The sequence below is a fragment of the Nyctereutes procyonoides genome, unplaced genomic scaffold (assembly GCF_905146905.1).
Source record: "Nyctereutes procyonoides isolate TBG_1078 unplaced genomic scaffold, NYPRO_anot_genome, whole genome shotgun sequence".
Classification (NCBI taxonomy): domain Eukaryota; kingdom Metazoa; phylum Chordata; class Mammalia; order Carnivora; family Canidae; genus Nyctereutes; species Nyctereutes procyonoides.
The window spans coordinates 67,195,336-67,221,763 of record NW_026575146.1 but is presented as its reverse complement, the minus strand read 5'-3'; the positions used below and the strand labels follow the sequence as shown (position 1 = coordinate 67,221,763).

General features: G+C 42.6%; 1 protein-coding gene and 1 pseudogene across 1 annotated transcript; both read right to left on the bottom strand.

Moving 5' to 3' along the window:
* Positions 1–486: 486 nt before the first annotated feature.
* On the bottom strand, positions 487–1,374 carry LOC129500900 (mitochondrial nicotinamide adenine dinucleotide transporter SLC25A51-like; annotated as a pseudogene).
* Positions 1,375–1,611: 237 nt separating this feature from the next.
* On the bottom strand, positions 1,612–10,681 carry LOC129500045 (zinc finger protein 599-like). Its single transcript, XM_055310186.1, has 5 exons — positions 10,667–10,681; positions 6,707–6,833; positions 4,034–5,060; positions 2,244–2,309; positions 1,612–1,705 (listed from the first exon to the last, which is right to left on the bottom strand). Exons 1-5 carry the CDS (start codon positions 10,679–10,681, stop codon positions 1,612–1,614), a joined length of 1,329 nt encoding a protein of 442 aa, XP_055166161.1.
* Positions 10,682–26,428: the final 15,747 nt, after the last annotated feature.

Here is a 26,428-nt window from a genome sequence, read left to right as displayed (position 1 = left end):
AGTCTTTTTTTAAATATTTTTAAAAATTTATTTATTCATGAGAGACAGAGAGAGAGAGAGAGGCAGAGACACAGGCAGAGGGAGATGCAGGCTCTATGCAGGAAGCCTGCAGTGGGATTCAATCCCAGGACTCCAGGACCACGCCCTGGGCCAAAGGCAGACGCTAAACTGCTGAGCCACCCAGGGATCCCCCATAAGTCTGCTGTTTTAAGTATTTGTAGATTTTAGCTTAAACAATAAACAGAATAAGCTTTTTAAACTAGAATTTTTTAAAAATCTGGATTTTTTTAAACAGTAAGTTTTTTTTTTCCTGTTAGAACCTTTTATTCTGAATTTGTTGGTGCTTCAAGAAAACAGCTTTGCCTATAATTCACTGTGCCCTGAACTAATGACACCAACTTATATTTGGCCAATTAGGAACAATGCCAAACCACATTCTTCTTAGGTCTATTCAGTTAATAAATGGCACTTAACTGATAGTTTCTTTCATATAATCTTTAACAAGAACTCATAAGTTGCATTGATTATGCCCCAAGAGATGAGGGATCGATGGTAATTCAGATGAGCACCTCTGAAAAGATCTGTCAGCTTCCTGTCCAGCTCTAGCCAGATTTTCTGTAAAACCTTGGGAAAAGACTGAAATTCCCCACCAATCTGAGACTGCATGTGAGTTTTTACAACATTAACTGGCAAAAATAAGATTCCCAACATGGCACCTGACAGACCTCCACAGATAAAATTACTGACCAAATGGGCGCTGTGAGTTTTGGCGGTAGGCAGATGCTCCATAATGGGACCTCGAAGGCCAAAGAAAAGGACATTGCTGAATCCATTACAGAAAAGAACAGGTATCAAGCCTCGATAATACTAATTCCATGGCATTTGAGTGCCTTGAAAGCCTGGTAAGTGTTTGTAAATTTGTCATGATGCTTATGGTCTTGAAGCAATGTCTGAAATCTTTCCAATGGAGTGAAAATTGCTTCTGTTGTGCCTGCAAGTACTGCCACCACACTACAGGTTGCAAACTCAGGGGTACTGATATGCTTCCGGAGAAGGCAACATAAGCCCTCGTACAGACCAAACATAAGTGCCAGTGTAGTTGTCTTCTGCATCAGTGGGGGAAGGATTCCGTGGTACAAGTTGCGAGAGCCATCCCTCCTCAACTGAAGCACTGCATCCCGGGTTTTGATTCCATACAGCTGCTACCTAAAGAGCACCTTCTGAATGGGATATGTGATTGCTACATTGTTGAAAGCTGCACAGCAGCTACACAAGTAATGCTTCATTTCACCAACATTTGCAATATGAGGTGACATCTTGTTTTGAAGATGTTAGGATGGGCGGTGTCTTTTCATGAGCTTCTGAATCCACCATGGTGCTTAAGATCTTTCTTCTTCATGAAGGTATTTTTAACCTGTAACACTACCTGGGCCTAGTGTTTTGGGGAATTGTAGCTTTTTGATAACTTTCTCGATTTCTTCCATTGTTACTGGTCTGTTAGGTTCTTTCTTCTGCAGTCAATTTGATACTGGATTTCCTGAAATATCCAGGCTCCATAACAGTCTTGCCACAGAAAGAAAAATAAAGTAATCAATGGTAGCCATCTTTTTGCTAGATCATGCCATCGCAGCAGGGCGCCCCGTGCCACGCCCGGTACCGCCAGCCAATAGGTCCGTGAGCCGGCAAGCAGCCACAGTCGTTATTTCTTAAAGGACCAGAAAAAGAACAAGTGAGGCAAAGAAAGCCACAAAATTGGAGGATATATTGATACCCAAATATATATAATATTACATTAGGTAAGTAGGAGATAAATTAAATTAGCAGTCAGTACCTTTTGATGGTTAAAACCTCCCTTCATAAGATACTTAATCTTCATCAAGAAATTTCAGGGGCAGCTTTTGAATTTCCATTCAAAGCAAACCAACATTTTCTGGCATCCTCAGCCACTCTATCTCCAAGAGGGAAAGAAACCAGGGGGCAAAAATGTCCTGGCTTCGGTTGCTGAGGACCCAAGACCTTATGTTGAGGGGTCACCAGATTCTATGATCAAGCTTCTTAAGGCCAAAAATCAGCTAAGATGTCATCAGGACTTTCAGTATATTTTTACAAACAAATCCCATCAGCACATCTCCTGATAAGAAAGGAATAGGATGGCATGAAAATATAACATATTAGTGAAAACAATTTTAACAACAGCTAACATTTAAGAATATCCACAAAGCTGATACCAGGTACAACACTACCTTTTGACCTGCATAAACGCCTTGTGAGGTGCATCAGTCAACATTCCTGTTTCATAGATAATGAATCTGCAACTCACACAGGATATTAGATCACTCAGTTTACAGAGGAGGAAACTAAGAACCCCAAAAAGTCCCTAAACTGGCCTGTTGCGGCCACTAGTAAGCAGTACAGGTGAGAACAGTGCTCACAGGGACGTAGGGCTCATTACTGCCCTTCATGGCTTCCTGCCCAAATTCAATCTGGGAAGGAGCAGGGGCAAGGGCCAGGGCCCCTCAGCATCAGAGAAATAAAGCTATGGCAGATTGACTACCCATGTAACCACTGAGGGGGGAGGGAGTTCTGCTTTTTTTCTGTTCAAGAAAGGGAGCCTTCAGCTCCACTTGCTCACTCAACACACTAGGTGCTGATTGAAAACCTGGAACACAGTGCAGGCCATGGTACATTCCCATGGATGCAAAAAGCTCTCTCCTGAGGACTGAGGAGGGAAATCATTTCCTGGGGCTCACCCATCATCCCAATTATGCACATGTCCTCTGGCTCTGCCTAACATGTCCCAAGTCATCTCCCCACCAATTCCCATACCACCATCATGGGTCAGTCCAGTGACAATGCCCTCCTGGACCACACAGTGGCCTCATCTCTCTTTCCCACATAAATTACTCCCTCTTTAATTCACCCTCCACTCAGCAAACAAGGAGAAATTTAGAGACAAGATCATGCCACTGCCCTGCTCAACCACTTTCTCAGCCTCCCACAACAGTCAGAATAAAACCCACAAAGCCCTGTGCATCTGGGCCTATTCTGTCCATCTCACTGCTCACTATTCATTTCCTCCAGACACACTGACCTTCAGCTGTTTCCTCTAATAAGCCCAACTCTTGCCTGCCTCAAGGTCCTAGAACATGCTGTTCCCTTTGCCAGAAATGTTCTTCTTCATTTTCAAATGTGGCTGGGGCTCCTCAATACCTCATGGATCTGCATGGTATCACCCTCTGTGTACTGTTTGTTCCTCTGCCCATGCTTTACAGTTTAAATTAATCTTCCCATTTTTACAAGAGAGGCCTGTGGAGAAATGACATGACCAAGGTCACCCAGAGGTGATGGGCATAGCTCAGAAGTGCTGGAATACCAATTGTCCCCAGGGTCCAAGCCCTTAGCCACTGGACCACTCTTCCCAATGCACATTTGTCCTCCACATCTAAGTTTTGACCCTGATACACAGGGTCATCGGCACATTATTATCATAGCAACAGAGCTACTATACCACACCTCTGTGCTACCACGTTTCTCCCCTCTAAAGAGCAAGGTCCATGTCTCAGTCACCCACGTATCCATGACACAAGGCACATGCAGGGTAATGGGCATAAAGGTTGGGGTTCTTGTGACCCCTGCCCTTCACACCAGCAAGAGCACAGCAGGGTCCTATAAACACAGGAAGTTAGATGGGAGACAGGGACCATGAGGGAAGAGGGCCCTTCATCCACTGCAAAGCGCATCACTTCTGCTTTGGGATACACTGAGGCCCAGGTCTCTTTGCAGGCCATGTGATAGCAAAGCACTTACGGGTGTGGAAAGAAGGTCCCTCTGCAGAGAATCAAGTTCTGTTTTGGGAGACTGGCCTCCAGTCTCTGCAGTGCCAGGGCTCAGGCACAGGTGAAGGTAATGCCACAGCCACAGTACAAACTGTGCACGTGAAGGAGGACACAGCATGCAGGAAAGCCTTCGGTATGAACTCTCAGATGCCAAGTAACATTTTCCCTCTAGTCGAACAATTTGCCACCGTAGTTACTTTAAAAAGAACTCAGTATGAGTTCTCTGATGCTGACTGAGGGCTGCCTTCTGGTGAAAGGCCTTCCCACATCTCTTACATTTGTAGGATTTTACTCCACTGTGAATCTTTTGATGAGTATTGAGGGTTGAGCTGTAGCTGTAGGTCTTTCCACACTCACTGCACTCATAGAGCTTCTCCCCAGAATGAGACCTCATGTGTCGAGTTACAGAGCAGCTGTTACAAAAGGCCTTCCCGCACTCTTTGCACTCAAAGGGTTTTTCTCCAGTGTGGGTTCTATTATGCCGAATAAAATCTGAGTGGCGGGCAAAGCCCCTTCCACATTCATTGCACACATAAGGCTTCTCTCCACTGTGAATCCGCTGGTGCTCCGTGAGGTGTGACCTGCGGCTGAAGGCCTTCCTGCATTCGTTGCACTCATAGGGTTTCTCCCCAGTGTGAATCCGCTGGTGTTCTGTGAGGTGTGACCTGCGGCTGAAGGCCTTCTCACACTCAATGCACTCATAGAGCTTCTTCTTAATGTGAATGCTGTAGTGTCCAGTGAGATCTGCCTTCCTGAGAAAGACCTTCCCACACTTTTTGCATTTATAGGATTTTACTCTAGTGTGAATCCACTGATGTTGAAGGAGGAAGTGATTCTTGATAAACTCTTTCCCACATTCCTTGCATTTGTAGGGGTTCTTCCCTCCATGAATCAAGGGGTCTCTTCTTGATCTATGTGGTTCACACTCATGGAGAGCATCTCCTGGAGAGTCTTGCTCCCATAAATCCTTTGTGGGAAGATTTTTACTTGTTCCCAAATCATCACATTCAGGGTTAACCTTTCTAGGGAGGGATTCCTTATAGGGGTCTGTCCCTGTCCTTATGTGCCCTCCCTGTTTTTCTGATGGTCCTTCTTGTTCCCTGGCTTCTCCCAACGTGGAAACACTGGAGTCTTCCTCAGTCAGTAACGTGTGGGGTGAGCATCTCTCAAACAAGGCTGGTTGAGAAGCAGAAGGCTCTGTGGTATTGGCTTTTGCTTTGTCATCTGAAGAGAATTCAATACACAAAAGAGGCCCATTAGCAATACCAACAAAGAAGGAGCAAAATTACCAAGCCAGTGGAGAAAGGAAGATAGAAACAAGGCCCCTGACACCTGCTGGATTTTCACATCTCTGAAACTCAGGTGTCTTTTTGTTTTTTCTGGTTCTTGGATTCTTGACATCTTTAAAGGGACAACTTTGGGGAGAATTTAGGGTAGAGGCCAGAATGAAATCCTGTCCTCCCTATCCAGAGCAGAGAGAAATGATTGCACCATGTGCTGTGTTTGTTCTGAGAAAGGATGTCACAGGGGACACAGGATGGGGCATCTAACCCAGCCCAACTGAAAGAAAAAGACAGCTGGGAGGTGTCTTGAGATATGAGTCCCAAGGAAGCAAGAGTTACCAAATACAGGAAGTGAGAGGGCACTGCAGTCAAAGGAGGCAAAGTATACAAAGGTACAGATTCTAGAGAGATCTTGGATGCCGAGGGAACTTCAGGGCATGAGAGAAGGGATGGCAGAGATGTGGGTGGAGATGCAGACAGGGTGTAGACTCCAGAGTTTGGAAGAGTAAGAGTAAGTATAGCCATTTCTGCTCCCAGGACAGTGTCTACATGGCTGAGAGTGAGCAGGACTGGGGGCGTACATATTAAATCTACTGTGTGTGAGGAACAGCTAGGTGATTAAAACATAGACAAAAGCTAGTAGAGAAATCTGATATATTTATGTCAAGATATTAAAGAAAAGCTGTACAAATGGGAGAAATTAATAACAAAGTTGTTAACTCTCCTCAAATCCATATATAAGTTCATCATCATGCCAGAAAACATGATTTCCCATGAAACTCAACAAGCTGATTCTAGAATTTATAGGCAAGAGTTAAGGGCCAAGAATATCACTGGAAAAAAGAATCATAAGGAGATAGGGTTTGCCCTCCCAGGATTAGGGTTAGGATGAAAGTACAGGCATCAAGACAGTGTGGTATTGGCACAGATATAAGGAAAACTGGCAGCAGGATAGAACAGTGCTCAGACACAGACTCTTGAACACATACAGCTATCACAGACAGCAGAGGTGACATAGCAGATTAATGGGAAAAGAAGGGACTATATGATAAACGGAGCTAAAAAAAACTGGTTTCCCACATGCAGGAAAAAGTTACTGCATTTTTACTGCACATCATACACAAGTTAATTCCAGATTAGTAAGCAACAGAAAATGAATATAATTTCATCCTGGTGTAAGGAAAGATTTCCTAGCAAGATATGAAAAGCAGTAATCATCAAACAAAAGATAAACTAACCTGACTAAATAAAATATGAATTTCTTTTCTTTTATGATGCTTAAAGAAAATTTCTAAAAAGCTAATAGAATACAACTGTAGCACACAAAATAGGTAAAAGATGAGTATCAGGAATATACAAAAAAAAATCTGAGAAATCAAAAAGGGAAGAGCAATCATCTTGGTGATTCTTGGTGGAGACAAAGGGAGAGCAGGCTGGAGGAGGTAAGCCCAGAAAATGGCAGGAAGGACTGTGGGAAGGATGGCAGTCTGCTCTGAAGGCCTTCTCCATCAGCCATATCTCAAATGAGAGGAAGAAACCAAGAAGGAGGCTGCCATGTCCCCACATGGAGGCAAGGAGAAGACTTACCCAGTGAGACAAGAAGCCTGCAGGTCTCTGTCATCACCTTCCAGTACAGTGTCCTCTGGGGCAGGTCTAATAATTCCCACTCCTCCTGGGTGAAAGTCACAAGCACATCCTTGAAGGTCACCGGTGCCTGGAAAGTCAAACACAGTCATATTATGTGCTTCAAGGCTATTGGGTGGGATCAGAGCCTGTAACTCAGTCTCTGGTAAAGGCACAGAGAGACCCAGGCCTGAATCACTGAGGCCTCCACCGAGGCCTCCTGAGGGCCAAGCTATGAGCTGGCCCTAAGGGGGAGGCAGACATGGCTGACCGAGAAGCCCTCCATGGTGCACACAACAGAGAAGGACACAGACAACCACATTCCTGTGAGGACCATGGGAGCAGATGGCAAGTGGTCTGGGATGCCAGAGGAACAGGGAAATGATCGTGATGATAATTCTAACAGTTAAAACAGCAGCAGCTAAAGCTGAGCATCCCTGGTCCTTCCAATGTGCCCACTGGGGGCTGTGAGCTTCACATGTTGTGGTAAAGGGAATAAATGTCCACAGCTCTGGAACAGATGCCCACGTTTGAATTCAACCTCTTGAACCAACACTTGCTTGCTGTGTACCTTAGGGAAGCCACTTTATTTCTCTGAGCCTTGAGCTCCTGTCAGTAAAATAATTATCTTCTCACTTTATCAGGTTATTTGAGAATTCAAGAAAAAAACATTTAGAAAGCCAACACTAGAGTCTCTGGCTTATGATGGTGCTCTGTACGTTTTGTTATTTATATTGATCCTACCATAGCCATGAGCATAAATGCCTCATCAGCTCCACATCACAGTCAGCAAGCTGAGACTCAGGGAGCTCTAGTGAGTCACCCTGCGAGTTCCTAGTCTACACAGCAGAGGTGGGATTTGAACCTAGGTCCTTCTGGCCTGGGTCTATTGTAACCCCCACACTGCTCCATTATTGCAGGTGAAGCACTTCTAACAACTGTTGCTGTTAATCTACTTCTGCCATCCTGGCCATACTTCCATGGACATGGGCAGAGGATTGGAGCCATCCTCACCCACCTCACGCAACAGCCACTGAAGGGGGTGCCACTCATCCTGGGAGTGGCAGCACCTGGGCCAGCTCCCCATGCCCATGTGGGTCCCCCAGCCTTCTCAGGTCCCCCAGCCTTCTCAGACCCCCCAGGAGATTCCACAGCGAACTATCTGTCAACTTCCCCTTCCTGAGTCCTGAAGCATGCATCCCTGACTCATGAATACCGTAAGAACCAGGGAACCCAAGTGCATGAGAACAATGCCACAGTGGCCATAAGAACACAGGCAGCAGCCTCTGACTGGCTGTGATGTGTGTCCTGGGTGAGGGCAAGGTGAACTTCCAGCAAATGACCACCTGTGCTCCCCTTCCCAAGACACATCTCAGCTGGCGGTTGGGAGTGTGTGGCAATCACAAGGTCCTCTTGTGACTCTTTAAACAACTCTGTACTCACAGCTTCTGTGACAAGGTTCCCTATCCTGGGTTGGCTCCTCTTGCCCTCCTGTTCCCAAGCTCACCTGGAGGAGAAAGCCCTGCCCACCTCACAAAGTTTAAAATAGGTGTCACCATCAGGCTTCCCCAGCCCACTGTGGTTGGGAATACAGGCTCTGGAAGCTAATGGGCAATATGCGAGTTTCAACTACTAAAGAGCTGTGTGACCCTGGATAGGTAACTGTATGTCTCTAAGCCTCCAGTTCCTCTTCTGTAAGCAGGGATGACAGAACCTAACTCTGAGGAGATGGGAACTGAATGAAACATAGTAACTGTCCCTCAGAGCAAATCAAGGGCCTGGTGAAATCCAGCTCTTATCATTGTTTTGTTATGATTATTTTTCCTCTTTGCTCCTCAAGTACCCTGGCACTCAACTCTGCACAAAAATGCTAGATCCCAAGCCTGTGGGTTCAGGGGGTATTTTAGCTAAAACTAGAAAGACAAAGAAGTGGCATTTGAGCAGAGGCCAGAGGAACACACAGGGATGCCTGCCGGGTTCTGGAGACTGTCCTAGGCAAAGGGAACTGCATGGGCAAAGGCTGGGAAGTGAGCAAGATTTTAGCAAGTGGAGGATGGCAAAGCTGCAGGGCTCTGAGATGGGGAAGAAAGGAAGGGAAGACACATGGGTAGACACAGAGCAGGTACAGGTGTAGCAGGCCATGGTGGGGGTTTGATCGCAGTGTAATGAGAGCCCACTGAGGGGAGTCTCATTCTCCCACCTATCAAGGTCCTGTTACAGCTTTGCCCCCATTATAGGCCTGGGGACAGAGCAGCAAACAGGAATTACAGTCCCTGCTGGAGAAAGATCCCCAACAAGGACCTAAATAACTAAACAAGACAATGTAGATGGCCTTAAGAATTCTGAGGCCAAGAAAAAAGTGACAAGATTAGAGAGATGGGGCCATTTGAGAAAGAAAGCCAGCAGAGATGGCCTTGCTGAAGACAGACTACTGGAATGGCTGGAATGAAGGGAGGGGAGCCACAGGAACAACAGATGGACGTGACATGACAACTCCTAACAGTGATGGGGGCTCTGATGGGAGTAAACAGAGTCACATGCTGGAGAAGAACCTGGGGTCTGTTGTGTGTTTACATCTAAATGCACACCACAGTACTGCATACTGCTACCACTGAATCTTTAATGCATCTACTTTTCACATAAAAGTAAGTATCTTAAACAGAAAAATAATTTTGCCACCATAGGTAGCAAGCCAGCTTACTTGCCATAAACAGATGGCAACTACAAAGATGAATCCAGTGACCTTCGTGGCTCCCAATGTCTGAGGACCCTTTTCATCCCAGCAGAGAAGCAGTAATTCCAAAAATACTGCTGGCACTGTGAGTCTGCCCTAGGCTCTCTCTTCCCCCTAGTCCTCCGGTGGATACAGCCTGAGCAGGATTCCCCTGAGATAAGCCCCTAAGATCATCACAGGACAAAGGGATCTGCTCCTGGAAAACACTGTCCACAGTGATACTACCTGGGCAGTGTTGGACTTTGGAGGACACACATCACACACATGCCCTCTCTGATCCCCTCAAGCCACAGGGACAAAATGTCAATATTCCCACTGACCCTCAAGAGATGGAAGACAAAGGGACTGAGGAAACTTACTCAAGGTCATAGCCCTGGGAAGGGCACAGCCAGAATGGCCCCTGAAGTCTACAGTTAAATGAGCTCATTCCTGAAACTCAGCTCATTCAGACTGTGAAGGGATGGGGGATCCTGAGAAGCCCCGTGTCTTTCTCACTCACACTGCCACAAGGACAAGACCAGGGCACAGGCCTCCTTGGACCCAAGAGATCACAGAAATGAATGCCTATGAGCAGCATTTACTGGATATTCCCTGTATGTGCTGTGCTACCTTTCACACTGCCTCCCACACCTGCCACCAGGACCCAGAAGGAAGATACTGCAGTTAGCCCATTTTGCAGCCAAGAAAGCCAACTCTCCCACGGCTGTGCAGGGAGGGGTGGGTAGAGCCTGCAGCTGAACCTAGACAGTAGGCGCTGGATGTTGTTTTGCACACCTGTAACACACGCTTCAGCTGGGAGGGTGGCTGAAGGTGACCTGGGGAACAGAATTCCGGGTGCGATGTGGGGGCTGCTATCCCTGCCTCCTCTCACCCTGCTGCTAGAGGAAGCCTATTAAGACACTCCTCCTGTCCTCCAAATCCTCCATGGCTCCCACTGACCTCAAAGAGGCCCGTTCTGCAGTCTGCAATTCCAGACTCGCCTCCCTTCCCGGTGCTGTCTGTTCCCACCCGCACACCAGGTCGGCCTCAACTCCCTGCATGTGCACCCCTGGTGCAGGCCCCTAGATCATTCCTCCACATGGCACTGAGGTGGGAACGCCTCCATATTAAGGCGGCACAGCCAGGAAAAGTGATGAGACCCAGGGCAACACTACCCTCCATACAGAGGTGCTGGGGGGTCCCCCACTTACCTGTGCCGGGTTCATCTGTGCCTCTGCAGCCTCCGCGGGACCCCCCACCCCTCGTGCGTGGACCGGGGGCCGTGGGAGGCTGGGAAAGGTCTCAAGGGCTCCGCTGACCTGCACCACCCACCCTTAGCCCTGGGTCGGCACAAAGGGGACACTTTTTCTCAAGCTTGCCGACAGTCCTATAGCTGCGACCTCGAGAGCTGACCCAGGAGCACCCAATACAACCTCCACGAGGACAGCGCCAGTAAGTCTCGCGTGAGGCCAGATCCCAGCCCTGTGCTGTGATTGGCCCAGCGCTACCGCCTCTTGCCGCGGAGCCTGCAGGGCAGTATGGTTCCCACAGCTCCTCCTGTGGCCTCAAGGGGCGCCCTTCCGGGAATCAGCGCAAGGAACCTGTGGGGCCCACATAAGGGCCTTTGGGAAATGACATAATTGGGCTCTGAGGGCGGGGCGAGGCTGCTTCACTGCTTAATCCGCCCTCGCCCCACTTCTGGGGCACTGCTTCTCGGCTTCCGGGACGTGTTGTTTCGTGTGTGCCCAAAGTTTAGGTTTCCAAAGGGACATGGCATACTGCGATAGCGCTCAGAAAGTGAGCCCACCACTCAGAGATAAGCGCTGAGCCCACCACCTCATAAGCACTGTCCTGCTGCTCTTTAGTTCCAGGGAGACTGAATTTGAGAGCTAATTCTGTGGGATTATAGCGAAAATACGGGGTGCAGGTCGAGGGGGAGAGGGCAGAATGATCAGACAGCCTTAAATCGCATGGCCAAGGTGCTGGCTCCTTTTCCCTCAGAAAACATTTTTTTCCCCTGTCTGCATACTCACAGATTGTATTCCTATTCAACCCAGCGAGCAGGACCTTCTCATAATGGGGTATTTCTTACTGCACATTCCAAGACATATCCTATTTCTTTCAGTAGTGTGAAATCTGAGATGTATTTGAAAAGGAGAAGTATTTGCCAAATTTCATTTTCTGTTGTGATGGTGACTGTAGTGGTCATAGGCAGAGAATGTGTAGAAAGTGACCATCTGAACCCCGACATAAATGGGTTTTCTTGATCTCCCTCTGCTGTAACTGCAATGATAGCATCTGTCTGGGTAATTGAAATGATCTCTGAAAACCATTTGTGAAAAGCAAATTTACTCCCTACCAGTTTTAATCACTAGCAAAATTATGCACGATGTTACTAATTACCTCATGCTACGCATTAACATTTATTACATAAAAATTCACTTTGAGGGCAGCCCCGGTGGCGCAGCGGTTTGGCACCGCCTGCAGCCTGGGGTGTGATCCTGGAGACCCGGAGTCGAGTCCCGCATCAGGCTCCCTGCATGGAGCCTGCTTCTCCCTCTGCCTCTCTCTCTCTGTCTCTATGAATAAATAACTAAAATCTTTGGGGAAAAAATTCACTTTGAGAAGGTACCCTGTGTTCTCATTATCTAGCATCTTTATTACTGAGAAGCTGCACATGATTGTGGTTACACGACTCCATGTCCTCAGATCAGAATATGACTTCTCTTCCACCAGACTTCTTATGTCAAGCTTAGTCAAGTATGACTCAAGGGTTGTGTCCCAACTGGAAGGATAGATTTGTTCTTAACAGATGGGAAGGGGTGGTGGTGGTGGAGATAAAAGAGCTTAGAAGCATTGGGATCTCACTTTTGAACGTATTTTGTTTTAGAAACATTAAATATCCAAATGAGGCAGACTGTTGACATTTCAATATAGAACTCTATTTTTTTGGTAAAAATGTCAGCATTTTAATGCACTGATAGAGTGATTTCTTGAATGCCCATACTCTGCAATCCAGACTCAACAGAAGAAGAAATTAATGTTCAGAAATACCACAAAGTAAAAGGTCTCATATATGGATTTTTGCAGTTATAGGTAGGTAAGTCCAATATCTTAGAAAAAGAAAACGTAGAAGTAATTTACCTGGGGAGTATTTAAATACTGGTTGACTTGGAGTACAAAAGGAGTGTTCCTATGTCTCAAACCAGGACCACCTGTGGTACCACTTACACTCTAGATCTCTATGTGAGATCAGGCTGACATAGATTCCAGATGAGATCACATCCCTTGTGTGGCTCCTTTCCTTGCTTCATTCTCCAGCCTTCCATTTTTCCTGATAATTCCTCCTCTGTAAATCACATGTCATTGAATCCTGTGCCAGCTTCTGCTTCCGCAAAACCCAACCTCAGACTGGACACATCTGGCCAAAATGTGAAATAGTAATCATGTGAAGTATATCCAGGATATGAAGGTTTCTTCTCCATAATAAGGTGAGCAAAGAAGATCAAGAAAACTTGCTTAAATGTGTCCTGAAATGAACAAAGCTCTGCAATTTTAGAGGAGGGTTAGAATGCGATGGTGAATCTATTCGTGGGGGAGTGCCTGCCTCCTTAGTCAATACCTGATGCACAGGGCACATGATGTTCTCTGCTGTGACTGTGTGGGATGGATCCCAAGTTCTTAGCAAAACAAACTTTTTCATAACAGCAAAAGGATTAAGGAAGAAGCAAACATTCAATAATTTGTAAAATCTAAATAGATGGAACATAGATTGCAATGTCAGTAGTACTCTCCCAAATGATACTGAAAGATGATTTTTTCTTATTATATACACATAAAAATGAGTCATTGTAAAAAAGAAACAACTAAAGTGACACCAAATTATCAGGGTCTCTTCAATTTTTTAGTTTCCTTTTTGCCTCTTTTGAGTCATGCTTTTTCACTGTAATAGTAACTAAGGTGGAATGTGACATACAACTTTTAAAAACTTTAAAGCATATTATCTCACTAAAATTCCTTTGCAGGGTGCTGGGTGGCTCAATTGGTTAAGCATCTGCCTTCAGCTTGGGTCATGACCCCAGGGTCCTGGAACTGAGCCCTGAGCTGGGCTCCCTGCTCAGTGATGAGCCTGATTCTCCCTTTCCCTCCCCCTTTCCCTCTGTGTGCTCACTTGCTCTCTCTCTCTCAAATAAATAAATAAATAAATAAATAAATCTATCTTTAAAAAAAATATAAGAGAGAACTCTGCCCCCCCCCCAAAAAAAAACACAAATAAACAAAAGAAATAACCTCAGGATCCATCTATAAGTTTCTGGGTGAATGAATGAGGGCATAACTGCACACACTTCTCAATATCTGTAGAAGTAGGGACAGGACATCTTTGTATACCAAGCCAGTCAGTATTGTTTCAGTCTTTTTTCCAACATGATTGAGAAGTTAGGAAACATCATGAGCATAAAGCAAATTTTATAACTGCTTATGGGTGTTTTTCATCTGTAAGAAAGACTGGATAAATGGTGAAAATTGCCCTCAGATGAAGCATGCTATGCAGGAATTAAAAAATGCTCACCAAGACACAACTAAAACATCTGCCAAGCATGTCAGTTTACTGTGCAGTATAGCCTCATACACCCACATCTAGTGCTACAATTTTCTGCCTGATTTTATTTACATTTTTAAAAGTGAGGTATTATTGTTATACAACATTATATTAGTTTCAGCTGTATAACATAATGATTTTACATTTATATATATTGCAAAATGATCACAATAAGTCTAGTTAACATCGTCACCATGCATAGTTACAAATTTTTTCCTATGATGAGAACTTGTGAGATCTCACTGTGAAATCTACTCTCTTAGCAACTTTCAAATGCACAATGCAATATTATTAACCATAGTTACCATGTTGCTCATCAGTTCCCCATGACTTATTTATTTTGTAAGTGGAAGTTTGTTCCTTTTGATTCCCTTCACCTGTTTTGTCCATCCCCACTCACCACTTCACAAAAACTCAAAAGCCATAATCCTTCTGACACTCTACCTCATGCAAATTTCAGTTCTTTAAAGTAAAATGTCATATTTATTGCAATATTTGTGTATTTCTTAAACACTTAAAATGTGTAAAACTGTGTTTCTACATTTAATAGGCTTCTATCTTCTTTTTTATGTTTCACTGATGACATTTTTTAGCGTCCCAATAAACTCTGTGATTTTATTTTGGATCCTGTATATTGCAGTGGTTTTCAGGAACATATGCATTGTGTCATAGCAGAACTGATTCTATGGAGTTTTCTCCAGGATATATTCTATTTTTTTTTAAGATTTATTTATTTATTCACGAGAGACAGAGAGCGAAAGAGGCAGACCTAGGCAGAGGGAGAAGCAAGCTCCTCGCAGGGAGCTCAATGCAGGACTCCATCCCAGGACTCCAGGATCATGACCCCAGCCAAAGGTAGATGCTCAACTGCTGAGCCACCCAGGCGTCCCTCCAGGATATATTCTTTTTTTTTTTTTTAAGATTTTATTAATTTATTCATGAGAGATACAGAGAGAGAGAGAAGCAGAGACACCAGCAGAGGGAGAAGCAGGCTCCACGCAGGGAGCCTGACATGGGACTCGATCCCAGGTCTTCAGGATCACACCCCAGGCTGCAGGCAGTACTAAACCGCTGTGCCACCAGGGCTGCCCTCCAGGATATATTCTAAAATGAAAAAGGCATAGTCCAAAACAGTGCACACAGTATGCCATATTTTTTTCAACCAAATAGAAAATTTTAAATAAAGGAAACAAATGTAAACTGTAAACAGGTAGAGAGAAATGAAAACTTGAAAGTTTCTTGTGTTTTCTCTTTCATTTGTAGAAATTTAAATATTTTACATAGTTTTTATACAATGTCAAATCAAAATGACACTTATAAATCCTTAAAATGAAAGGCAAAAATGAAAGAAAAAGTGAGCTTTATTGTGTGTTGGTCTTGTGTCCTATCTAGAAAAAGAAAAAGCCTTCAAATGGCTTTAAATCCCAGACACACACACACACACACACACACACACACACACACACACAGGAATCAACTGAATAAAAAGTAATGAAATCTGAATAGGAGCTGTGTATACTATCATTGTTATGCAAAATGTTACCATTGGAGGAAACTGAGTAAAGTATTCACGAGCTTTCTCTGTATTATTTCTTATAACTGCATGTGAATCACTAGTTTATCTATAAAAATCTCAACGTATAAAATATCTAAGGGATACATACATTGCAAAAATACCTGCAAAAATATCTTAAAGTGCCATCCATAATAATTTCTTGACAAAATCCATTGGAATTGATACATTAAAAAAATTGATATGTTAAAATTTGGCACTATTACACCAAAATTAGGGAATTAAAAAAACAGAAACAAAATTTAAAACCCTATTAAAGGGGATCCCTGGGTGGCTCGGCGGTTTAGCGCCTGCCTTTGGCCCAGGGCGCGGTCCTGGGGTCCCGGGATCGAGTCCCACGTCGGACTCCCCGCATGGAGCTTGCTTCTCCCTCTGCCTGTGTCTCTGCCTCTTTCTCTGTCTCTCATGAATAAATAAATAAAATCTTTAAAAAAATAATAAAATAAAATATGAGGAAATAAATAATATCAGAAGAAGCTGCAGCCCAAGATAATATTTGTAAAGATTCTGTTACAGTATTACACTACAGTTCCAATCTTAAGGGGGATATTTCTAACATATCTCAAGTAATTATCAAATATAAAAATAAATAAAGGGATCCCTGGGTGGCGCAGCGGTTTAGCGCCTGCCTTTGGCCCAGGGCGTGATCCTGGAGACCCAGGATCGAGTCCCACGTCGGGCTCTCGGTGCATGGAGCCTGCTTCTCCCTCTGCCTGTGTCTCTGCCTCTCTCTCTCTGTGTGTGACTATCATAAATAAATAAATAAATAAATAATTTAAAAAAATAAAAATAAATAAAAATAAAAATGAAAGGAGAATGAAGATAATGGGTACAAACAAAAGCTTTATGCTGAAAATGGATAGAAGTAGAAAAGTCAAAACAAGAAGCAAAGCCAAAACATGGCACAAAATGAAAAACATAGTAAACAAATACATAAATAGGCATATGCATGTACTTTTCCTGATAAATATAACCAATTTCTGGGGAAATTATGTTATTTATTGCATGATATTAACTTATCTGGACATAGAAACAGTTATTTCAACCTCATAATTAGAACTAAATAACACGCTGTATTTATTTATTATTTATTTATTTAAAATTTTTTTTTAATTTATTTATGATAGTCACAGAGAGAGAGAGATAGAGAGAGGCAGAGACTCAGGCAGAGGGAGAAGCAGGCTCCATGCACTGGGAGCCCGACGTGGGATTCGATTCCGGGTCTCCAGGATCGCGCCCTGGGGCAAAGGCAGGTGCCAAACCGCTGCGCCACCCAGGGATCCCCAACACGCTGTATTTAAATTGTAAAGAATGACAGATCTTTTAGATAAAAATATTGGAGTGTATTTTTATGATTTCGAGTTGTCCATACCAATGGCATTTTAATTTAATAATAATATATTATAATATAATAAAAATATTAGTAGACACTAAACAAATTAAAATTAAACACAAGAATATTTAATTAAATAAAAAATATAAAAGGGGGATGCCTGGGTGGGTCAGTGGTTGAGCATCTGCCTTCGGCTCAGGGCTCAGGGCGTGATCCCGGATTCTGGGGATCAAGTTCTGCATCAGGCTTCCTGAGAGGAGCCTGCTTCTCCCTCTTCATATGTCTTTGCCTCTTTTTCTGTGTCTCTCATGAATAAATAAATAAAATCTTTAAAAAATATATACATATATATATAAGAGGAAGAGTCAACCATGACCTCAGTAAAAAAACTAGACTATTGAAACCAAAAACAAATGATGGCAATGTGCAGTACTCAACAGACACCTTATACACTTATGAAATATGTTTGTCTCATATGTGATCATAAAAATGCAATGGAACTGAAAAGGATATTCTGTTATTTTCAACTCTAGCATCAATTTGCAAAAACGTTATGGCTCATTTTTTTTCTGATACAAAATTTTATTTCTCGTTCCTATCACAAACCATAATTAATTAAATATTATGCCATTAAGGTGCCTGAAAATTAGAAGACATTTTGAAACTTTTCATGCTTTCTTTCAACTTGCCAGTTTGACTCACACCCTTTACCTCAATAGCACTTTTTTTTAGAACCTAAAAAGTTATTTTTTCCAGAACAATTTATTTTGTTTTATTTTATTTTTTAGAACAATTTATTTTGGATCAAGGAGATATAGATCTAATTTTTTAACGATTTTATTTCAGTTGCCTTGCTCATAATAAATACATTAGGTAATGCAAGTCATTAAGTTTGGAGGAATACAACTGAGTTAGCACATATGTCACCTGGTAGGGACATGGTGTGAGGACAGAAGTAGTGATCCTATTAGCAGTGATCACATGCATTCCACTGACATTGATTAGGATATTTGACAAGAGAATAAAGAGAAGGAATTGGCACAAGGTCAGTCAGGAGCATTCTCAGAGATTTTACTGGTTATATATATAAATGAAAATCTGGAAGGAGCCATTGGCAGCAATGTTCTTTCTAAGAGTTGAAGAATGTGGGAGGGAGGAGGGAGATAGTGTGTCAAAGTGAATATTTACTTTAATTTTATTTATATGTGGATTTGTTAAAATATTCATATGAGGGATGCCTGGGTGGCTCAGCTGTTGGGCATCTGCCTTCCACTCAGGGCGTGATCCTGGGATGCGGGATCGAGTCCCACATCAGGCTCCTTTTGGGGAGCTTGCTTCTCCCTCTGCCTGCGTCTCTGCCTCTCTCTCTTTGTGTCCCTCATGAATAAATAAAATATTTTAAAAATATATTCATATGAAAGCTATAATGTTATAACACCATTTAAGGTTGAAACAAAAATATAGGAAATCACTAGAGTAATGAACATAGGTTACAAAAAAGACAAGTGAAACAAAATAAGAGAAGGGGTAAAGGAAAGAACCAGGCATCATCTTCAAGAAGAATCACAAAATGAAGTGAAATAATAAAAACATCTGGGATAATAAATAATAATAATTTAATAAAATTATAAATAATAATTTATAATATAATAATAATTTATAATTATAATAAAGTGGACTGTGGGAGTTTAAAATATTTGCACAAAACAGAAAGCCTGACAATTAAGACATTGCTGGGTTATACATCCCTCTGGCCCCTAAAGACTTGTAGCGATTTGAAAGCAAAAAAGACTCATAATTTCCCCAAATCTTAGGGGTTCTGTGGAGACCGAGGGAGGGTCTAAATTAAGTGCCTCCTGCTATTCTAACAGGGTATCTGGTCAGCATTTTAATTTTTTTGTTTGAAAAAGAAATATCTCATAAATGGACATACATTTGGGTACAATCATACTACAGCTAAGAGATTTTATGGCTAGAGAGAGACAGAGAGAAACAGGAATGGGTCAATCCACAAGGATGGTCATTGGAGGGTGGAGAGTATCAGATCAGTATGACAACAAGACAAATGAGGCACTTTAAAATCTGTTTAAATTCCAGGATAACATTTCCTTTTTTTTTTTTTATTTTTTTCAGGATAACACTTCCATTTGAGATTTCAAGTCCTTTTTTTTAAAAAACTTTTTTTTTTATTTATTTATGATAGTCACAGAGAGACAGAGGCAGAGACACAGGCAGAGGGAGAAGCAGGCTCCAGGAACCGGAAGCCCGACGTGGGATTCGATCCCGGGTCTCCAGGATCGCGCCCCGGGCCAAAGGCAGGCGCCAAACCGCTGCGCCACCCAGGGATCCCTGAGATTTCAAGTCCTAGTTATTCTTTTATTCATATCCCCACAATCTTTTTGCCCTAGTTATCTTTACACAATATTTGCATTTCTGTACATGATAGATAAACGAGTCTCTCACTGGTCTAAATGAGAAATATGGTTAACAATCTCCCACTGATGATAGAAATTTAGAGACACATCTTTGAAGATTCCATTTAGCATAACATACCCCCACTCAAAACAAGAGAACTCCAAAACAACATGCACATACACCAGCAGCAGATATCACACAGATACTAGGTGACTACTCAGAGTGGGAGCTCACCATTTATGCGTCTATCTACCTATCATCTACCTAAGACTCCTTCCCCACCCCAGATCAGAAGGCCAGGATTTTTTTTTAGATTTTTTAAAAAATTTATTTATTCATGAGAGACACACAGAGAGAGAGAGAGAGAGGCAGAGGCAGGGACAGAAGCAGGCTCCATGCAGGGAGCCCAGTGTGGGACTCAATCCTGGGTCTCCGGGATCACACCCTGGGCTGAAGGTGGCGCTAAACCGCTGAGTCACCAGGCTGCCCCAGAAGGCCAGTTTTTAAAAGAATAATTAATCATGGATTTCCTGAGATAAGTATTTCCTGAGAGCATGATACTTACCTGAAAAGAAAAGCTATTTACACAGTTTAGGCTCCCAGGACAGGGACTGCTACCATGGCATCGGTGAAGTATCTCAATAGGACACATATGCCAGACAAAAAGATTTGTTCTGTGATATCATCTGCTTGCCAGGAAGTGAATATCATTTCACCTGTAAATTCAGTGACAGTGTCTGCATGAGGAGTAGAGATTAATTCTAATTAATTCCCAAATAACTAAAAAATATTTGGGATTTCGCAAACTTCTGAAAGCTATTAAAAGTGTTAATAGGATATTCATTAAAAGTGGCAGAGGGGCGCCTATGTGGCTCAGGTCATGATCTCAGGGACCTAGGATTAAGCCCTGCACCAGGCTCCCTGCTCAGCAGGGAATCTGCTCTCCCTCTCCCCCTGCCCTTCCCCCCAGTTCAAACACACAGGCATAGGCACTCTCTCTCTCTCTCAAATAAGATCTTTTTAAAAATTTGTTTAAAGGGACATCTGGATGGCTCAGCAGCTTAGTGCCTGCCTTCCACCCAGTGTGTGATCCTGGAGTCCTGGGATCCAGTCCCACATCGGGCTCCCTGCATGGGGCCTGCTTCTTCTCCCTCTGCCTGTGTCTCTGCCTCTCTCTCTGTGTGTCTCTCATGAATAAATAAATAAAATCTTTAAGAAAAATAAAAATTAAAAAATTGTTTAAAAAAGAGTGGCAGAAAAAGATGGAATCTACTTTTGAAATAATCTAATCCTAATGGAATGTGAAAGAATACCATTTTATCTAATCAGTGAGAGAAGATGTTGATTGAATGTCTTAGTTTGAGGGCTTTATTTACAGAAAATAATCCCTTTCCATTGCTGAGAGTACTGAAAACACAGAAGTATTGTTTTGTCCTTCTCAGTACACTATATTAGGAGGCATACAGTGTCTGTTTTCCCTTTATTGGTAATGGTAACTTTTTCACTTTGTCCCTCTGATCTCCCTACACAAAAGTTACTATTTTTCTGGTATAACTGTAAGTGATTAGGGGAAGGATTCTTTGAAAATGTATAAAAATTCTTTTCCTCATTATTTTGTACTCTTTTAAGAAATGGTCAATCAGGTGTGGCCACAAGGGGAGACAAAGGAGGGGCTCAGGAAAACAAAGCTTATGATACTCACATGTTCTAGAAACAGGAGACATGCCACAAAGGACCACATGGGAAAGACACCAGGTTGGTCAGGACGTAAAATATAGGAGCAAGGGGAAGGTTTAGGGTACCACCTTTATTTGGGTTTCTGGGAGAAAGGCAAGGCAGACCAGGTAAACTGATTAGGATTGGCTAGTATGAGTAAGTTTAGGCTTTGGCTTTGTAAGTGGTCCCTAGTTGCTTGGCACCTGGCTGTTTCAGCTGACAAGATTCCAGGCTACTGTCCTTGATCTACTTCTGCTTCCATCTGGAGAAGCAAATATTTATCTTAGAGAGAGAGAAAATGAGAACTCAAGCAGGGGGAGGGGCAGAGGGAGAAGGAGAGAATCTCAAGCCGACTCCATGCTGAGCTCAAGGCCCAGCAAGGGATTTGATGATCCCACTATCCTAAGATTATGATATGAGCTGAAACCAAGAGTCTGACCCTTAAGGGACTGAGCCATGCAGGCATCCCTGCCATAGGCTGCTTATTGTTGAGGTGATACCTGAGTACATTTTATGGGCTCCAAAATGCTCAATGTCTCTAGGATATCATATGGGAAGCAGTCACTCCCAATTCTTTAATTTGCACATGCCAGTGAGTTTTTCATAAGTACACACTGTGGCCTCTGGGGCTATTATTACTAAGCATATGAGCCCAAATAGTCTATGACACTCTTTCGCAAATATTGTTTTTCTTGGTTCTTGTCCTCTATCCACAAAACATGGACTATAACCATTAGGCTACATAATATCACAAGCTAGACATACAGAGAATTTTATATCTATGTATCTGAGCAACGTTTTTTTCTTTCTTTCTTTCTTTCTTTCTTTCTTTCTTTCTTTCTTTCTTTCTTTCCTTTCTCTCTCTCTTTCTCCTTTCCTTTTCTTTCTTTCTTCTTTCTTTTAAGATTTTATTTATTTATTCATGACAGACACACAGAGAGAGGCAGACACATAGGCAGAAGGAGAAGCAGGCTCCTTATGGGGAGCCCAATGCGGGACTCAATCCAAGGACCCTAGGATCACAACCTAAGCCAGAGACAGATGCTCAACCACTGAGCCATCCAGGCATCCTTGGACACCTTTTTCAATGGCTTCTTTCCTTGGTTATAAACTCATAGATCTGTGGCTCTGCTGTAGAACACAGCATTTTGGGTGTAGTTAGGAGGCAACAATCCCTGCATATTACCTCCCAAAAGGGTTTTTTTTTGAAATAGATATAGCCAGAAAAATGGATATTAAAAACTAAGTAATATTAGAATTATTTCACATTTTAATCTGTTAGTATTAGAAACACATTATATAGATGAATCCAGATTGTATTCATCTTAAATACATTGGCGTCAGTCCTTGACCTTTAGCTTCAAGCAGATGAGAAGGTATCTGAAGACAAATAGTTTCACCACTATGGCCATATGTAGATAAAGCAAAGATATGATATCATTCTCTGGCTCTCAGCCTCTCACAAGGCACTAAGTAAATGTTAGAACTTTTTCTTTTTGCAGATTTTCACATCGTCCCTTTCCAAAATAATTTCAGTAAGAGAATTCCTTATTTAGATATTATACTCATTACAATAATACATTTGGGTAAAGGTAAGGCATTCATAAATCCCTGCCTTGTACCATTATTTCATTGCAAACCATCTAGAGTTTCATTACCATATACCTTGTTATGTTGTCTTTTAAACTTTTTTAAGATTATTTTTTTAAGATATGTTAGATTCATAGCACAACTGAGAGGAGGGTAGAGAGATTTCCTTTATTCTCCTTGCCCCTATCCACAGCTTCTTCCATTATCAACATCCCCACCAAAATGGTGTGTTTGTGACCATTGTTGAGCTTACACTGATATGTTATTATCACCCACAGCCCATAGTTATATTAGGTGTCATTCTTGGTGTTGTTCATCAGTGGGATTTGGACAAATGTCTAACAACATGTCTCCATCATTATACTCTCATACATAGGATTTTCACTGTTCTAAACTTCCTTGCTCTGTCTATTCATTCATTCAATCCCTTTCCCTATCCCTGGCAACAATTGATCCTTTTACTCTCTCCATGGTTCTGCCCTTTCCAGAATGTCATATAGTTGGAATCATACAGTATGTAGCATTTTCAGATTGGCTTCTTTCATTTAGTAATGTGATTTCAAGATTCTTCTATGTCTTTTCAGGGTTGATTGGTTCAGTTATTTTTAGCACTGAATAATATTCCATTGTCTCAGTGGGCCACAGTTTATTTTTCCATTCACCTACTGAAAGACATTTTCTTTTTTTTAAGATTTATTTATTTATTCATGACACACACACACACACACACACACACACACACACACGGAGGCAGAGACATAGGCAGAGGGAGAAGCAGGCTCCCCACAGGAGCCAGATGCGGGACTCGATCCAGGATCCCGGGATCATGCCCCAAGCCAAAGGCAGCCCGCTGAGTCACCCAGGTGTCCCTTGAAAGACATTTTCATTGCTTCAAGTCTTGGCAATTGTGACTAAAGCTGCTATAAACATCCATGTGCCTGGTTTTGTTTATTTGGCATTATTTATCTTGTTTCTTAATCTCCATCACCTTTTTTACCCATACCCCTACTCACCTCCTCTCTGGCAACCACCAGTTTGTTCTCTGTATTTAAAAGTCTGTTTTGGATCAGACCTGGATCAGAGGCATAGTCAGGACAAGCTTTAGTATCATACTGTATCACCACCCATAACTCTTCAGCTATAGTATCTTCTCTGTTGCCTTCACTTTCCCTAGGACAAAGAAAACTAGCCAAGACAGTGTATTCTTGAATGACTTTCCCTAACTTTCAAAATATTTTGACATTCATTTATTTTTATCTCCCCAATCCTACACCTACTGACTACAGGTCCTATATTTATACTTTCCCTCTCAAGACTGTAGTCCTTGAACAACCACAAACCAAAAATGTCCAGAAGCCATCCAGACAGCAACAATGGTTCCTCACCCACTACTCCAGTACTGCCAACTTTCTTTTCCCCAAAAACTGCCTTCTTATTATTATTTAGAGTTGAGGATCATATGAATTATCCTATCTGTATCATAAACTGCAAACATTTCATGAGTCTAGATAATTGAAAAGACTCACACGTCTTCAGGACATCCAGATGTGAGGCTTTTATTAAAAGGTACTGGAGGGGAGGTGGGTGGTAGATGGGTTAAATGGGTGATGGGTACTAATGAGGGCCCTTGTGATGAGCACTGGATGTCCTCTGTGATGGAGGAGCAGAGGACTAGCTGAGAACAAAGCACATTGACAAGTCCATGAAATAGGCAGAGTGACTTTCCTGTACGAGACTCAACTGCCTTAATGTTAATACTAAGGGCAAAAGGCAATCTTAGCCTGACACCAGGATCCTGTAGATCTACTTTAACATATAAAAATTCCTTTAGAAGTTTCCTTTATCTCTAAACACCTCCCCCCCATAAGATACATGTTGGCAATCATCCACCAAGCACATGGCCCACCGATGTACATCTGAAGGGCCTCATGACAAATGTTTTATTAGATGGTAATAAATGACCTTTTCCCAACAATAGCTAGCCCCCTCAAGGTTCTGGAAACCTTGCTTCCAAAATTCTTTAGAGAGTACACTATCCCCAAACCCCTCCCAACTCCCAGGTCTATAATCAGGAACTTCTCACAGGCCTGTGGCAGTAGCTCTTCCTGCCCACGGGTCCTGTCCCCGTGCTTTAATAAAACCACCATTTTTGCACCAAAGATGTCTCAAGAATTCTTTCTTGGTCATAGGCTCTGGATCTCACCTATATTCCAAAACTTCATCACTATGTAAGTGATGATTCACTAAATTCTACACCTGAAACTAAAAAAAGGCAGGGGGACCCTATGCTGGGAGAGAGAGGGGAGTTAAAGGACATACTGTAGTAAAATAAAAGGAGCGTGGGTCACCCAGGCACAGCTTTGCAGAATTGTTATTTGCACATGGATATGATTCATTTTCAGATCAAGGATAATTTGAGTCAGTATTACCAAAAAGGATTTTATGCCCTTCTGCTAAAAGTAAAATCAAGATGCCTAATCAATTATGCAGTTTTGAAAACCATCAGTAAACAAACTGGCCTTGGGTGCCCCCATGGGATTTTTGGACTTTAAACAGAACATAATAAGTTCCACTGCCCTATCTCAACAAACACTCAAAGCCAGACATCCAGAGTTCCTAGATATAACACTGAAGTTTTCCAGTCCAAGTGAATTAATTCTACCTTATACAGAACAAATGCACAACACATTACAATTTGTGAGATGCTGCTAAAGTAATTCTCTTTAAAGGAAGGTATTTTGCTAAAGGTTTTTAGCTAGGGCAGTGAAGGAAGAAAAAGGGAATGATGATGTGACCAATTTAGAAACAAAGAAGTAACACTGCGTCTATTAACAGAGGACGTGATGGTATATGGAGAAAATCCTATGGGACCTACAAAACCCTAGAAACTAAAAATAAAACTACTAGAACTATTAAGTGTTACTCTACATAATAGCAATAAATAACTGCTAATTTTAAAAATAATGCAGCCTCTAATAGTGTCAGATATATTAACACTTAGAGATAAATAAGATAAATAAGATGTTTTTGTTGGTGAAAGTCAAATAGGTTACGGAGGAAAACAAAAAGTAACAAGTCTTTATTCACTTACTAAGATAGTATGAGAGGCCCAAAAGAGAAAAGGGTGCTGGCTTCCATGAATTTTACTTGCCAGAACTGCACTGGGTGAGGGTCAGTTAGGTTAGTGCAGATTAGGGATCTCACTGCCAGGGTAGCCCTGTACAAACGACTCCTGCTGTTTAACAGACCCAGTGTATAGGAGTGGGGGAAGGAGGAATGGCTAGGAGTACTGGGAGTGCTGAGTACTAAGTCAAAGTGCGGAAGGTCTTCAAATCCCCCCCATAAGAGGGTCTTGGTGGAGGTGCCTGAATACTATTTCAGTGGAGTCCTGCCTTTGCTCCCACCTATGAAAAGGACTCTGAATGGAGTTCCCTAGTCTAGGAATGCAGATAACGCACAAGAGCATGGCTGTGGTGCAGCCTGGGTGGCTCAGCGGTTTAGCGCCACCTTCAGCCCAGGGCCTGATCCTGGAGACCTGGGATAGAGTCCCATGTCAGTCTCCCTGCATGGAGCCTGCTTCTCTCTCTGCCTGTGTCTCTGCCTCTCTCTCTCTGTCTCTCTCTGTCTCTCATGAATGAATAAAAAAAAAAAAATCTTAAAAAAAAAAAAAAAAGAGCATGGCTGTGGGCAGAAAGAGACTGATTCATTGGTTGTAACTCCCTGAGTGTGCACCAGGTCTGTTGTGG